The sequence below is a fragment of the Ischnura elegans genome, chromosome 10 (assembly GCF_921293095.1).
Source record: "Ischnura elegans chromosome 10, ioIscEleg1.1, whole genome shotgun sequence".
In the NCBI taxonomy this organism is placed as follows: domain Eukaryota; kingdom Metazoa; phylum Arthropoda; class Insecta; order Odonata; family Coenagrionidae; genus Ischnura; species Ischnura elegans.
In genome coordinates this window covers 89,743,775-89,757,752 of record NC_060255.1, presented here as the reverse complement: position 1 = coordinate 89,757,752, position 13,978 = coordinate 89,743,775, and the positions used below count along the sequence as shown (strand labels likewise).

The 13,978-nt window shown below is 37.0% G+C and overlaps 1 protein-coding gene across 1 annotated transcript; it reads left to right on the top strand.

The window, feature by feature from the left end:
* The first annotated feature begins 106 nt into the window (after positions 1-106).
* On the top strand, positions 107-13,669 carry LOC124166401 (glycosylated lysosomal membrane protein A-like). The gene is made up of 6 exons (XM_046543925.1): positions 107-335; positions 438-692; positions 863-1,045; positions 5,755-5,991; positions 8,505-8,788; positions 11,979-13,669. Exons 1-6 carry the CDS (start codon positions 207-209, stop codon positions 12,148-12,150), a joined length of 1,260 nt encoding a protein of 419 aa, XP_046399881.1. The 5' UTR covers positions 107-206; the 3' UTR covers positions 12,151-13,669.
* Positions 13,670-13,978: the final 309 nt, after the last annotated feature.

Sequence of the window (13,978 nt, the reverse complement as noted above, 5' to 3'; positions counted from 1 at the left end):
CCTCTCTATCGTGAAAATTATTGTCACATCAACGTATAGCTCCTACCTCTATGGTTGTAGTTGTCCGCCCAGTTGATCCGTTCTTCGAAACCAATCACTGATCCTTTCATTAGGTTCTTCGTGTTGTTGTGGTGGTGGGGTCATCGGGCTATGTGTCAAGTCGCTAGAAGAAGGAGGTAGACGCAGTGGTTGCAGTGCGTCAAGCAATGTCCGTGAAGTTGTATGTTGATATGAGGAGTTTTAGGATGATGTTAAAATTTCGTGGTGCAATGACTATTTTTGTGACTTTGGCATTTTTAACTTTCATCTCTTCCTGCTATGGATTGGAGCGTAAGGTACCGTGAAAGATGTGGTTTGGGGGCTCTGTATGACTGAGTCATCCAGTGATGATCATTGTTCATCTCATTGATATACCTTTCTTTCTAATTTTATTTTAGCTGACAACCGTAAAAAATCCAGGTTGTGATGATCATTGTGATGCCTTAGTGCTGCTTTACATCCGAGCTGATGGTTCAAATGACTCTCTCCATTATTTGTGGGATTTCTCACGAAAACCCAATGTCCTCATAGCATTAACATCTCTAAGTGCCAATCTAACTATTTCTTGGGGTGATCACCAATGGAACACGACGGATCCCCACATGAATTTTACGGAAATACCAACATATTCTTTTGGAATGGTAGTTGACAAGGTCTGTTTACTGCTTGCAGGCTGTGGAAAAATGCTTCATCAGTGTCTTGTAATCTTTATCTAGCCTCATTTTCTTGAGCTGTTTTGTATTAAAGTTTTGGTAATAATTTGAAGGTATTTTTGATGTTGTCTTCAATCGATTTGAGAAATAATTGTTCTTTTCTTCTTTAGATCTGGGAATTCAATGATCTCAATGATACTGGGTCTATCGTGTCTGTAAATAATGAAAACAAGACTGCAATTGGCTTGGATGAATTCTCCTGGGAGTATGTGGACCTAGCAATCCAGAACCATAGTAGCATTTTGAAAATGAAATCATATCATGGGGTCCGCTCTGGAAGTATTGACATAACGGTAATACTTAAGTCTACACTACATATTTTTTGACGCTCCATCTCTTTCTTGAAAGAGTGTGATGTCACAGAAATACTTATGCATACATGTTATAATATTATGTAATAGTATATGGTATAATAGTTGTACATAAATAGACTCACTGCTTCATAATTTTGAGTGTGAGCTTAAAAAATTTTTAGCTGTTAAGTATTAACTCTAATTTCTCTTTGGCAATCAAGCATACAAAGTGTATAATCAGTTAGTTTAATTTCTCATGGTAGGGTAAATTTACCAATGTACTATTTTGGTTTCATAAGCATTCCAATATGCATGACATTTTTTAAGGAAAAGTTTCAGCTAGTTCATTCCTAATAAACCAGTTCTCAGCTCCTGTTTTATGGGCTTAGACTTGATTAATGAAGAAGCCATTTCTTAAGTTATTTTCTTAAGTAGAATTTTGATGTGAAATACGCATGTCGATAATTTGCTCTGTGGATTGTCCACATTGAAATTGCAGATTTGTTGAAAATATTAAAAAACTTGCACAGCTGCACCTCCTGACCTCCATTCTGGCTCTAGCTTTCTTTCTTTGAGAATTCATCATAAAACTTCTCATCAAACATCAAGTATATTTGAGTACTGATTATCCAACATAATCACCATTCTTTGGATATAGGTATGCTCCACTGATCCCTCAGAAATTCCCTCAGCCTCTCCTCCGTTTACCCAGTCCGAGTCCTCCATTTTGGCTTCTGCATCTGTTCTTTCTTGCAGACAGCAGCTGTGCTAAAGTCGATGAAATCACTACATTTTTGTAGCTAGAAAGGCTTCAAATGTCCCTCACCCCTTTACTGTATTTCTTCCTAACCTGTGCTTCACCAATGAATAGCTTATCCTTGAGCCAAATTCCAATTCCCTTTGAGGTATAATAGACATCCCAGCTAGCACAGATTTAGCCTATCCCTAAATACGAGGATATATGCCATAATGAAATCTATCTGGATGCAGAGATAAAGTATGAAGAATCCACAGTGTATTCGCGGATGAATCGGAGATGAAAGTCCACATTTTTGGAGATACACCCATCCTTACGCCATAATGACCGGTAGGTGGTGGCGGCGTGGCATACGATCGCTAGTCCGGAACGTGAGATTCATGAGAACTACGAACATTATATTTCATTACTGCATTTTATTATATTTCAATATCCCATATAGCATCGAATATGTCAGAGACATCTCAGGAAGCATATATGACCACTCAGAGAGGTCTGTATGCCTGTCAGATCATGTCTCGTGAGACACCTTTGAGATATTTGATACTAAACAGGATACTGAAATATAATAACATGCAATGATGAAATATAATCCAAAGAATCTTTCACTATCGAAAGCCAATACCGCATTAGTCTTAAAAATAAGGGTTTTTACACTATGTTACACATTACGCAAGTTTAGGTATATACAAAATATCCGATAGAAGAAGGTGGAAAATAAACAAAATGATTGCTCTAAAAATGATACATTTAATGAATAATTCATCATGAAATGACATACATTACTCTAGAACACGGAGCGATTACTCTAGCGATCTTCATACCTTCACCGATAAATTGCAAATCTTACTGGTGAAGTACCTTAAGTTTGGTTTTTAAAAGCAGACATTCAAAATCCATTATTGTTAGGTACCCTAGGAATTGACATTTGCAATCACTAATACCTGGCATTCGTTCACAATCACAGCACTGTCGATGATTCCTTCATTAATATCCATGACAATCCAGGGTGTTGTACTTAATATGCCAAAACATCTTCACATGCACGTGCATACCGTCGTAGCCCACATCGAACCCAGGAACACAGCAATGGTGCTTAGGTTGCATTATCACTTTAACTATACAGACAAATGAATAAATGGTTTTACTCATGAACACCACTATATACAACAACTCAAATGTAAACACGAAGCCATTAATGATACTAACGGTATTGGAGGACGTCAGCACCGCTGTGCGGCCAATTTTGGCAGTATGTTACTGTGACAACCCCTCCCCAAATGCTTGAAATCGTGGAAAAAGAGATATTGAATGTGGGGGATTAGCTTATCTGCACAATATCTGATTTCTTCAAGGATAAGTTCAAATCTTTGCTAGCTGGGATGAAGTAAAAATTTACTATGGTGGTTAGTTATGTACAAATCACTACTTTTATCCCTATGTTTTTTTTTACTTATCCTGGAGCACAATAGAACACCTAGCAATTTGTTTTGGTACATGGTTTTTCAACGGCTGCACGAATGTATGACCACTTAGGTGTACGTTGGTACATTATGATTTGTTTGTACATCCTGAACGTATGCCTGAGTTAGTACCGACATGGTATACACCTAAGTGGTGTATGTACTTGGATTGGAATTCAGCCTTTGATTTAGGTAACCAATTCTTAGAAAGAGAAACATGGACAGGGACGCCGACTTACATAAAATATTGGGGGGGCCCGAATCGGGGATCTTGCCCCGGGAAATTTGATAAGTAGTGAGTTTTAAGTTTTTTAAGCATTTTAGAAGAGTCATATGATCAATATTAGAACCCTGATGACTTGAGTCTTGACATCTGGATACTCCGGGGAAAATCGACAAGCCTGACACATTTTTTCCTCACACCCATAATGAATTTTTGAGGGGGCTCAGGCCCCATGGAGTCGGCGCCACTGAACTTGGATCAAAATAATCTAGCTCCATCCCACCCTTATTATAATTAGATTATGTAATTACCGACCTGCTACTAATGCAAGAGTGGTTAGCTCTGAGGAGCTCTCATGTGTTGAAGGGTATACATCATTTGTCAATAAAAATAAAATATAGGCAAAGTGTTTTTCCACTGTTCCATCTTAATTCCTCTACCAGATCCAGTTTTTGCATAATCTGCTTTTGAATCCATGTGCAAGCAAATACTGAATGAAACATTTGTGGGGTTCAGGTTGGTGTGTTGGAGTATTGGCTTCTCACCCTATGGGTCTGGGTTCAAATCCCAGCAATGGCTTTAAGTTTTCAGACTGCCCAATCCCTTCTGAGTGCTTTGTGGAGGGCAGTTACAGCACTTGACCTGTCAGCTTGGAAATTAAGCCATGGTCCCCTTTGCGCTTCTTAAGTCCAGGTCTCCATCCCTCTTGGCACAAATGACCTCAGCTCATAGGCGCCGACTCCATGGGGCCTGAGGGGGCTCGAGCCCCCTCAAAAATTCGTTATGGGTGTGAGGAAAAAATGTGTCAGGCTTGTCGATTTTTCCTGGAGTGTTCAGATATCGAGATTCGACTTATCAGGGTTCTAATATTGATCATATGACTCTTTTAAAATGCTTAAAAAACTTAAAACTCACTACTTATAAAATTTCCCAGGTTAAGATCCCCCAATATTTTTTGTAAGTCTGCCTGCCTCAGCTGTTATTCACCTCATCAAAATACCATACAACCATGTGTATTGAATCATGTATTACTTCTTCAACGTAATTGCTTGAATTACTTTGAGTTCGTCACGTTATTAATTACCTTCATGATAACCAATTAAAAAGGGATGGTACTTTTTCACACAATTTATTTAAGACGACCGCTTTCGTCGCAGAGGCGACATCTTCAGGTACATAAATCGTTATTTTTATAGTTATGTTGCTGTTTATATGGTTGCTATTATGTGTTGTTAAGGGAGGGTTGCGTTGGGGTTGGAGCCTTACTCAACTTCAGGGGAATTTCCAATAGGGTAGTTTCCTTCATCAAAGAAAACGAAAGGCATTGATTGCGATTCGTTACCCACCATTAGTGTATTCATAATACACAAATTATTTGGTTTTTGAAATACCGGTTTAGACGAATGGCAAGGGTCAAATTTTATCCTCTTTTGAAAAAGGCCAGATTGGCGCCCATGCGATTCCACTCCGCATGACGTCACAGGGACCTAGTTTCTACACGAGAGGATAGGAGTTATACATCGTCTGAGGTTACCAATGCATGCATGAGGCACAGAGCTCAGGGAAACATGTCTTAATAATCACCTATAAAAACTGGCTAAGTTCGGAAAGTTTTCTTCGTTTGATAAGGTATTAATAAACCTTTTTTAAGCCAAGCGCTACCATCCAGCAAGGTACTCAGCTATCCGCTAGCATCCTGCGACGTATCAGCGCTAAGCCTCGCCTCAAGGTCACCTCACCGGGTGGGAGGGGGAACCAGAAATACGACGTACGGAGATATTTCCCGGCATTCATACTTAAGCGTCGCGTTTTCGCGCGCTTGAAAATTTTCACTTTTCATTTAATCGCGAAAAATAGATGTTGTCATTTAAAAATCTAAAAGCGTGAAATACGTACTCCAGGAGTAATAATCTTTCGATTAAAGCAATAAAAAAATAATAGGAAACCACCCTATTTCCAATGGTTGACAAAAATATTCTCATTTGCTAAAATTTCATTCCTGATGTTTTTTCGTATCTCCAACTCCTTCAGTCCATCCTTCTTCCCTTTTTCTCAAGGTGGAGAATTTAAATAAATTTTGTGAAAAAGTACCATATCTTTTTAATTGTTTGCAATGGATTTTTACAAAGTTAAGCCAGAAACAATCGAGTTCATGATAACTACCTCTTTTATTTCATTTAAGTCGCATTATCATTGTAGCATAGGTGCTTGCGTAAAATTCGTTAAGATTTTGTGAGAGTATTTCAATGCATGAATTTTGCTGCAGGTGACTTCGTTTGGAGACAAGGACCATGGGCAAGTGCTGCCTCATCTGTTCCACTCATCAAATTCCAGCCAAATGGACATAGTTGTGAACAACTTGGGCACCAATCCCGACTACACAAGTTCACGATTTGCTTTTGAATTGGTAGTGATAAGTCAGGAGTTGAAAGGGAACAGCAAGTCTTTCAAAATACTCACCCGCAAGAGTTTGGATGATGAACACACTCCAGGGGTTTTCACGGTATGTTGGTAATTTTAGTCCCTTATGTTTTCCTCTTGCAGTTTCCCCGAGACATATGGACTTTGCCTTTGACTTTGGGGTAGTTTCCTTCATCAAAGAAAACGAAAGGCATTGATTTCGATTCGTTACCCCCTCCATTAGTGTATTCATAATATACAAATTAAATACATATTTGGTTTTAGAAATCCCAGTTTAGACGAATGGCAATGGTCAATTTTAACCGCATTTGAAAAAGGCCAGATTGGCGCCCAAAAGAAACACTTCTTAATTTATTTGCAATTTTTCTATGATTCATAATCTATAAAAATATTTATATTTGTGAGTGTTAATAACTTCTATTAATGTCATGTTGCCAAACAGGCCTGTGCCGGGCCAGTGTCGGTTACCATAAAGCAAAGTTTCGCACGCAAGGCGTTGCAATGCAGCATTCGTTCGCTCCGGCATATTTTTTTAATGCCCATATATAATCTATAATACAAAAATATCATGTATTTTCTTATCATATAAAAATTGCAAATAAATTTAGAAGTGATGCTATCAATTTTATTTTTTCTTTCGGGGTAAAATGTTGGACTAGATAGTGTTTAAACATTTTCATTATTTTACAACAAAATATGCATTTTAAAAATATGCAAAAGTCAATTCATTAATCTATATTAATGATTGCAACTTATCGTGGAAGATGAATATTGTAGACGCTGCAGTTTTCCCTGGGTTGCGTTATAAAGTTCATGAAGTTGACAAAACGGCTAATATTATGGTGTGCGGAGTCATTTATTGCACTCGCTTGTCTTGATTTTTGAATATTTCATAAAACAAACAATAAATCAGAATTGAGAATAAAATTTCCTTTCAAATGAGGTATTATTCATTAGTATGACATGCACTGAAGTCTAGATATAAATTTGCAAATTATAGCAGCACATCAATTTGACACTGATATGGTATGGGACAGTGATCCTCTCTATTCGATTCTGCAAATCTTTGTCAAGGTAGTACCCGTGATGTTCAGTGGCTACCCACGCTTTAAATGTGAGAGGTATTGTTTTTCCTCTAATATATGTATTACATATTTGCTTCCTTACCTTTCCAAATTATGAATCGTGGACTCATCAACTGATATGAGTCTCTCATCTGTCTGTAGTGGAAGATGTATTCAAATATTTCGAAAAGGTCTCATTTAGCTCTCTCTGTCCCCTGGTGTTGTTACATCTTAAAATTCCCTTAAATTGATCCCTCATCATTGAATCTACATCGTTGAATAAATTCAGGATATTATCTGTTACCCCCTCTGTACATATGTTGATGGGAAATTGGGACGTAACTAGTCTAGTGTAAAACTCCAATGAAACAGCACGTCTTCTGTACAGCAAGTTGAAAATTAAGGAATTCTTTGAACCTGCTTTCAATGGTTAATTTTACGGTTCCAATTATTAGTTACTCTCTAATAAACACTTCGTAACAGTGAATTGTCTATGAATCATTAATAAATTAGCCCAAGTTTTTATGATTCATCTTTAAGGAAATGTCACAGACTGAGGATTCATCCGCGTGTTTCGTATTTGCTTGAGCCATTTCAACTGTTCTACATGCAGTACAGTACCCTTTCTTCTACCCTCACACTGTACTGAAGAATTATCTGATATTATTGCGGTATTTCTAGCCCTTGCACTTGGGGTGGGAAGTGGTAGGGATGAGATATCACCTGCATCTCCCACATTTATAATGTATAATATCAAAATGCAGAGAAATTAAAGGTTAGTGAGAGAGACTACATATTTAAACCTGTTTATCACATGTCTACATAACTATGACCTTAGGCCGTATAAATGTTCTAAATCGGACTTTTAATCTAAAGCATGTGAAACACCAAGCTTGGGAAACCTGATTTTCAGGGTTGTGCTGTAATTCTTGCGCTTGGAGTAGGAAATGGGAGGGATGGTTAGTTACCCCCACCAGAATAAACAGTAATAACTTTGTCTCCCATTAATTTATTTATAAGCTTATAAATAATTTTCTTTGAACCTATTCTAGGTAAATATTACCATTAGGGAAAAAATTCATGGATAATAACATTAAGAAAGCAATTGTTCCAGGAAAGGCTTGGTTGTTTCAAACTGAGGATTTTCCATAAAATCCTGTGTATTCTTGTGTGCCCTTTGATTTTTAATTTTGTGAAAAATGTAGCCTTGAAGTTTTAGGAAACTGATAAAAATATTTTTTGATTAAAGCCAATCATATTTTATGCGTTAAATTTTAAGTGCTTGTGAATACTTTATTGTTAAAATGTTATCAACCCTGATGTAGAGGCCGAACAGTGCTGTTTTCTGTGGTGTGTGAAATAAATAAAAAAATCACTAACGACCCTTTGGGCATTAGGTTAAAGGCCCATTGAGATAAAAGGGGACTCGCTGCATGTGATAATGTCTTGGATTTGTCTCTCTTTGATTCTATCTTGGTTTCTTTTCTGCTTGAAACAATTTATCATTCAGAGCATTACAAATTACTTTCAGGTCAATGACCTAGTGTCTCCATCAGCATCTGAAAGAAGTAAAGGTGGAGGCTGGCTGCTGTGGAGAAGGGTTTCGTACACATCAGATTCAAGAGACATTAATAACTCCACGGAAATCAATGATTATGCTGTGGAGAACGTCATGAATCCTGTGTCTGTACTGAATGGGACTCTGCTGCATACATTTTATGGTGATATGGTGGAAAGCTATCTGGTGCAGTCAACTAAGGTCTCCTTTGGTGCCACACAGGATGGTTTCTACAGAAAGAATAATTACACTACGTGGTATGTATTTATTTTTGCTTATTTACCTCAGTTTACCTATCGAGCTTATTGATTTGAAGTTTCTCTCATAAACTGACTAAGATTGTCTTATTTTTCAACACGGATTGAAAATATCATTATGTAGCCTACATTATCATTGGTTGATATCCATATCAGTTTATTTACATGACATTTTGAGGAAGTATGAATCATTTTAGTACCTGCACTATGTAGTTTGGAAAATTGAGCCTTAGTGCCACTGACGGTAAAGCATGTAGATTAGATATCTCTTTCTGTTGGTAAACAAATGATAAACAAGGAGAACTTTGTTCCATTGGTATCCCTTGAAATCTCTACCCATACCAAATGGTAAGTACCATATACAGTAGGCCGGCCCTTATTTTTCAGAATTGAGAAAAGTTATGTTTTCCTAGTCTCAAAATGGTCCAAATGAGGTTCATATTCACGTGTTAAAATTTGGTTACTTTAAAATAATGGCAACCCGTGCCCCAAGGGCCCTAAGTACTGAGGACCCTCAATTGAGATTTTTGTGGCTGAAAAAGTACTATTTCTATGTAAAACGTAAAAGCAAAGCCCTTTAGGGCCGATTTTCTGTTTGTTTTGACCTTGGCACCCATTCCAAGTTTTACAATTATTTAGCCTCTCTTTGTGCCATGAAAGTAATGATATTCAAGTGGGGAACTCCAGTTTGATATTTGACTGATATGTTTTCATGAGATGATAGGGTTTCAACTATTGCAAGGTTCTGCTGTGTCATTCAAAAAAGGATTTACTGCAAAATGATGAAATTGCTGTGAAGCATGTAATGGACTGCTTTGCAAGGCTTTAACTTTCTTGTTTTGGTCTGACTTATTAAGCAATAAGTCCTCTACTTACGAATATTTGGATTAGAAACTTTCAGTGTTACGAACATTTAAAGAATTGAAGCATGCCCGAAGTTTCAAATTTGGCACCTATGAGGTTGGCCGACCCAAAACGGTGTGGTGTAGAGGAACTTGCTTATTGGGCACAGTCAAAAATGTGAAGTCAAGAACTGTTCAGTGTTTTACGTATTTTTCCTACCAGCCAGCACCAAAATTTTTTCGGCTCCGATCAATTAGATCAGTTCATCATCATCACGGGTCAACACAAATTTGTAATACAGCATTGCATTCTGCAGGATGAACTATACTTTCGTTGCCTTGCTTAGGTTTTTTGGCTTACAAACAAATTCAACTGACGAAAATGCTCTCGGCACGCATGTTGTTCGTATGTGGCGGACTTACTGTATTTGACTGGCCTTGGTGGTGGCGGGATAAAGTCTTTGTCTACCAAATTGAAAGTCATGGATTCGAGACCTGCCTTGGTAGGTTTCTCCTATCAAGGGCACGGGTTTTCGTGATTGTTCCTACGTTGTTGATTGTTGTAAATTCCCTGCTGTAGAGGCCTGTGTGCTATTAAAAGGGAGACGAAAATGAATAAAAATTATGTTTTTACCTACATATGGGCTATGTCACCTAAGCATTGAAGCAGGTGAATGAGGTTAGTTTATTGCATACTGTATCATATTGCTTGAGTGATGTTATGCTCCTCATCGCAGGGGCGCAGTTAGGAATTAAGGCTGGTGGGGTTTTAGGGGCAACAAATTCTGGGGTGTCTGGGGGGGCATGGAATACCCACCAGGGTAAGCGAGAGATGCATTGGCCCTCCCCCCGAAAAATGTTTAGATAAATTGTTCAAAAAGGTGAGTTTTTACGGCCTTCTGAGGGATATTTTATTAATCCTTACACTATTCTATAAGTAATATTAATCCAATTAAGTAAAATGGATTAAACTTGAATATTTTTTCTGAGCTCTGGGGGGGGGTTTATCCCCCAAACCCCCCCCCCCACCCCCCTGCGCCACTGCCACATCACTCACAGTGAAATGAAAATATTGGTTATCAAAAAAGAAAGATGAAACTGATATTTGTTCGTATTTTATTCGAGGAATAATCGGAGAATAGTGCCATACCTTTGAGTCCCCGGCAAAATTACTATTGAGGAAAAAATCATATGCCTTGACCGGTATTCAAACCCAGATCTCCCAAATTTGTAAAATAAAGGTAATGGGGTGGTTTCTTTCATCAAAGAAAACGAAAGGCATTGATTGCGATTTGTTACCCCCTCAATTAGTGTATTCATAATATGCAAATTACATATTTGGTTTTAGAAATCCCAGTTTAGACGAATGTTAAAGGTCAATTATGACATCATTTGAAAAAGGTTAGATTGGCGGCCATGCGATGCCACTCCATGTGACGTCACAGGGACCTAGATGCTATACGAGTCTTCAGGAGTTTTACGCGGTCTGAGATAACCAATTCATGCATGAGGAACAGAGCTGAGGGAAGCATTTGTTAATAATCACCCATTAAAATTGCCTGTGGTCGGAAAATTTCCTTCGTTTGACAGGGTATTAATAATCCTTATTTAGGTAAACTAAGCGCTACCTGCTAGCAGCCTGCATTGTAGCGGCGCTCATAGCCTCGCACCAAGATGGCCTCACACGGAGGCAGCTGGAACCAGAATGACATCACAAAGGCTTTACCCAGCATTCATACCTAGCCGTCACGTTTTCGCGTGCTTGAAAATTTTCACTTGTAATTCATTCCCAAAAAATAGATATCATTATTTAAAAATCTAAATGCATGAAATACATACTCCAGGAATAATAATTGGAAAAAAATAGGAAACCACTCTATTAGACTCGGTGGTGGAGGAAGATCTTGCCACAAATTTGGGAAATCTGGGTTTGAATCTCTGTCAAGTCTATTGATTTTCTAATTTATAGTTTTTGCACTTGTGGTACATCTACTAATTGATATTTTGCGATACGTACCTATGATTTATCTTAATTTGTATGGAGTGTATGAACTTTGAAAATTCTTGGGTTCATGGGAATATTTCAGCTTTTGATTGGAAGGTGGTTTGTTCTATCAGTTCATGTATTCGCATTTAGATGACAATGAACTTGGAATAATTTTTTCCACAAAAAATGCTATCAAGAAATGTTAAATGAGAGGCTCCAGCATGCTGATATCTTGTAAAATATTTGTGCGGCCAGTCACCAATTGTATTATGTGCATGGTAATATATTTTGCAAGGTGGGTTACCTTTTCTCTGTGCTGTAATTTACAAATTACTTTATTTTCTTAAATTCCATTTTTCAGGACCTTTCTTGTGGGTTATGGCTACCCATTGGAAGAAGAATTTTCCCTGCTGGTTATTTTAGTTGTTAGTATTGGATTAGGAGTTCCGGCCATGTTAATCATCATTGGAGGAATATACATGATAATTCGAGGATTTTCTACCAATAGAGATGAACTGTTCCTGAGTAGATGATAGAAGTTTTTCCATTAGTTAGTAAATACTGTGAATGAAGTTATCTTATTACCTGTGAGTGTAAAGTGCAAACTGTCGATTTGAATTTATTTGCTGATTATGGAGAGTAAAAGAATGTAAATATACCTCCTTGTGTATACAAAATTGCCTTATTTTGAATGATCTCAAGAAATTTGTAACTCCATCAAAAAGACTATATTTTCCTGAATGAAATGTTCAGTGAGACACTCTGTGATGTTAATATTCTCTATAAATCATTGTATGGCTTCATATTTTTGTACATAATGTAATTCATACTTCTGAAACATCCCATCTGTTAAGAAATGTTATCATCTAGGTAATCAGAGTGATTGAAGAAATGAATGTTTTGCTTTTGTAAATTGCTGTAATTTATTCAAGAAATTATGCCATGGGGTGGCTGATACTTCACCCTGAAAATGTTGTAGCATTCAATGGATCTTGGATGTGTCTTTGTGTTGACCCAAAATGATATCATTATTTGAGGGAAGAGTGTAATCAAATCAACTATAGTGCTTGTAGGAGTATTTTGCATTCATTATGAATTTTTTCGGTGTTTATTTTTTGTTTTTTTTTTTTGGTAGCGTGCTTTGTTTGCCTTTATGCTCAGTTCATATTCTCAGCTTTTAATTTTATCCGTCTCCCTTGATGATATTAGCAATGAATTTTATAGTAATAAGTGTTGGTGCTGTGATACTTTTGTGAAAGAAAATGTCTTCACTTTCCTCCAACTGTCCAGAGTTTTTATTAATCTAGTGGGAGGAAAAAATGATTTTCTTTTATTTTATCATGTTTTGGTATTGTTTTTTAGTTATAAGGATAGATCTATAACTTGACATTCCCTTGATGTGACAATCCTTTAGTTATATTCAGGAATAGCATTGTATACGATTTCCTATCAAATGTACACATTTTGATCATCTTTGAAAATGATTTTCCAGGTCGGTAATCCATGTGAAATTTCTTTTCTATTGTTGGTTTTAAGTTATGTGGCCCTTGCCATGGTGAGATCAAGATATGCTTTGTGTAAATAAAGTTTGTAATGAAAGGTTAAATTTATTAATCAACTATATCAAACAATTGAAGCCTCAATTCAAATTTATGACGTATGGTGGCTTTTCAGGGTAAAATTTTTTCTCTCAACAATCTGAAATTTTATATCTACTACTTGTTGATTGGATTTGGAGAAGTACCTTGATTTTTGCTTAGCATTTCTTTGTGAACAATTAATACAAAATCAACTTGGGACCTTTGGTTAGGCATTCAATGTGGCTGATAGTAATACCAGTACTGTGAAATTATCCATATTGAATGTATTGTCCTGCTTTGGTCTAGAAATTTCTTGGGATTGTAAATGACATGTTTGTGTATATTATTGATGTATCTCATATTTGTCCACGAGTATGTGGGAAAAAAAACCTTTGGTTTGAAATGTAATGCATGTGGATGGAATTAGAAACTTATAAAAATATTGAATCTGAAATATATGGTTTATCAATTAGTTTTAAATGTTTTGACTTAGCCTCTCTTTATCCTGTCATTAACCAATAGCCCCAATACAGGTGTATTATATGTATGTAGTATTTCAGAATTACCTTCTCTGCACTCCAGCAAAACCTTAATTTGAGCAAATCTGAGAGCCTCTTGCTCCAAGCGAACTTGCAAAATTCATGATCCCTCTGAACCCAAGGGGACCATTGGAGTATCAGCTAAAATACATATATATGTAATTCTCAGAAAGATTGCACATTCCTCTGCACCTACTCTTGTGTTTCTCTTTGGGCCTCAGATAGATGTAGGGACTTCTTCA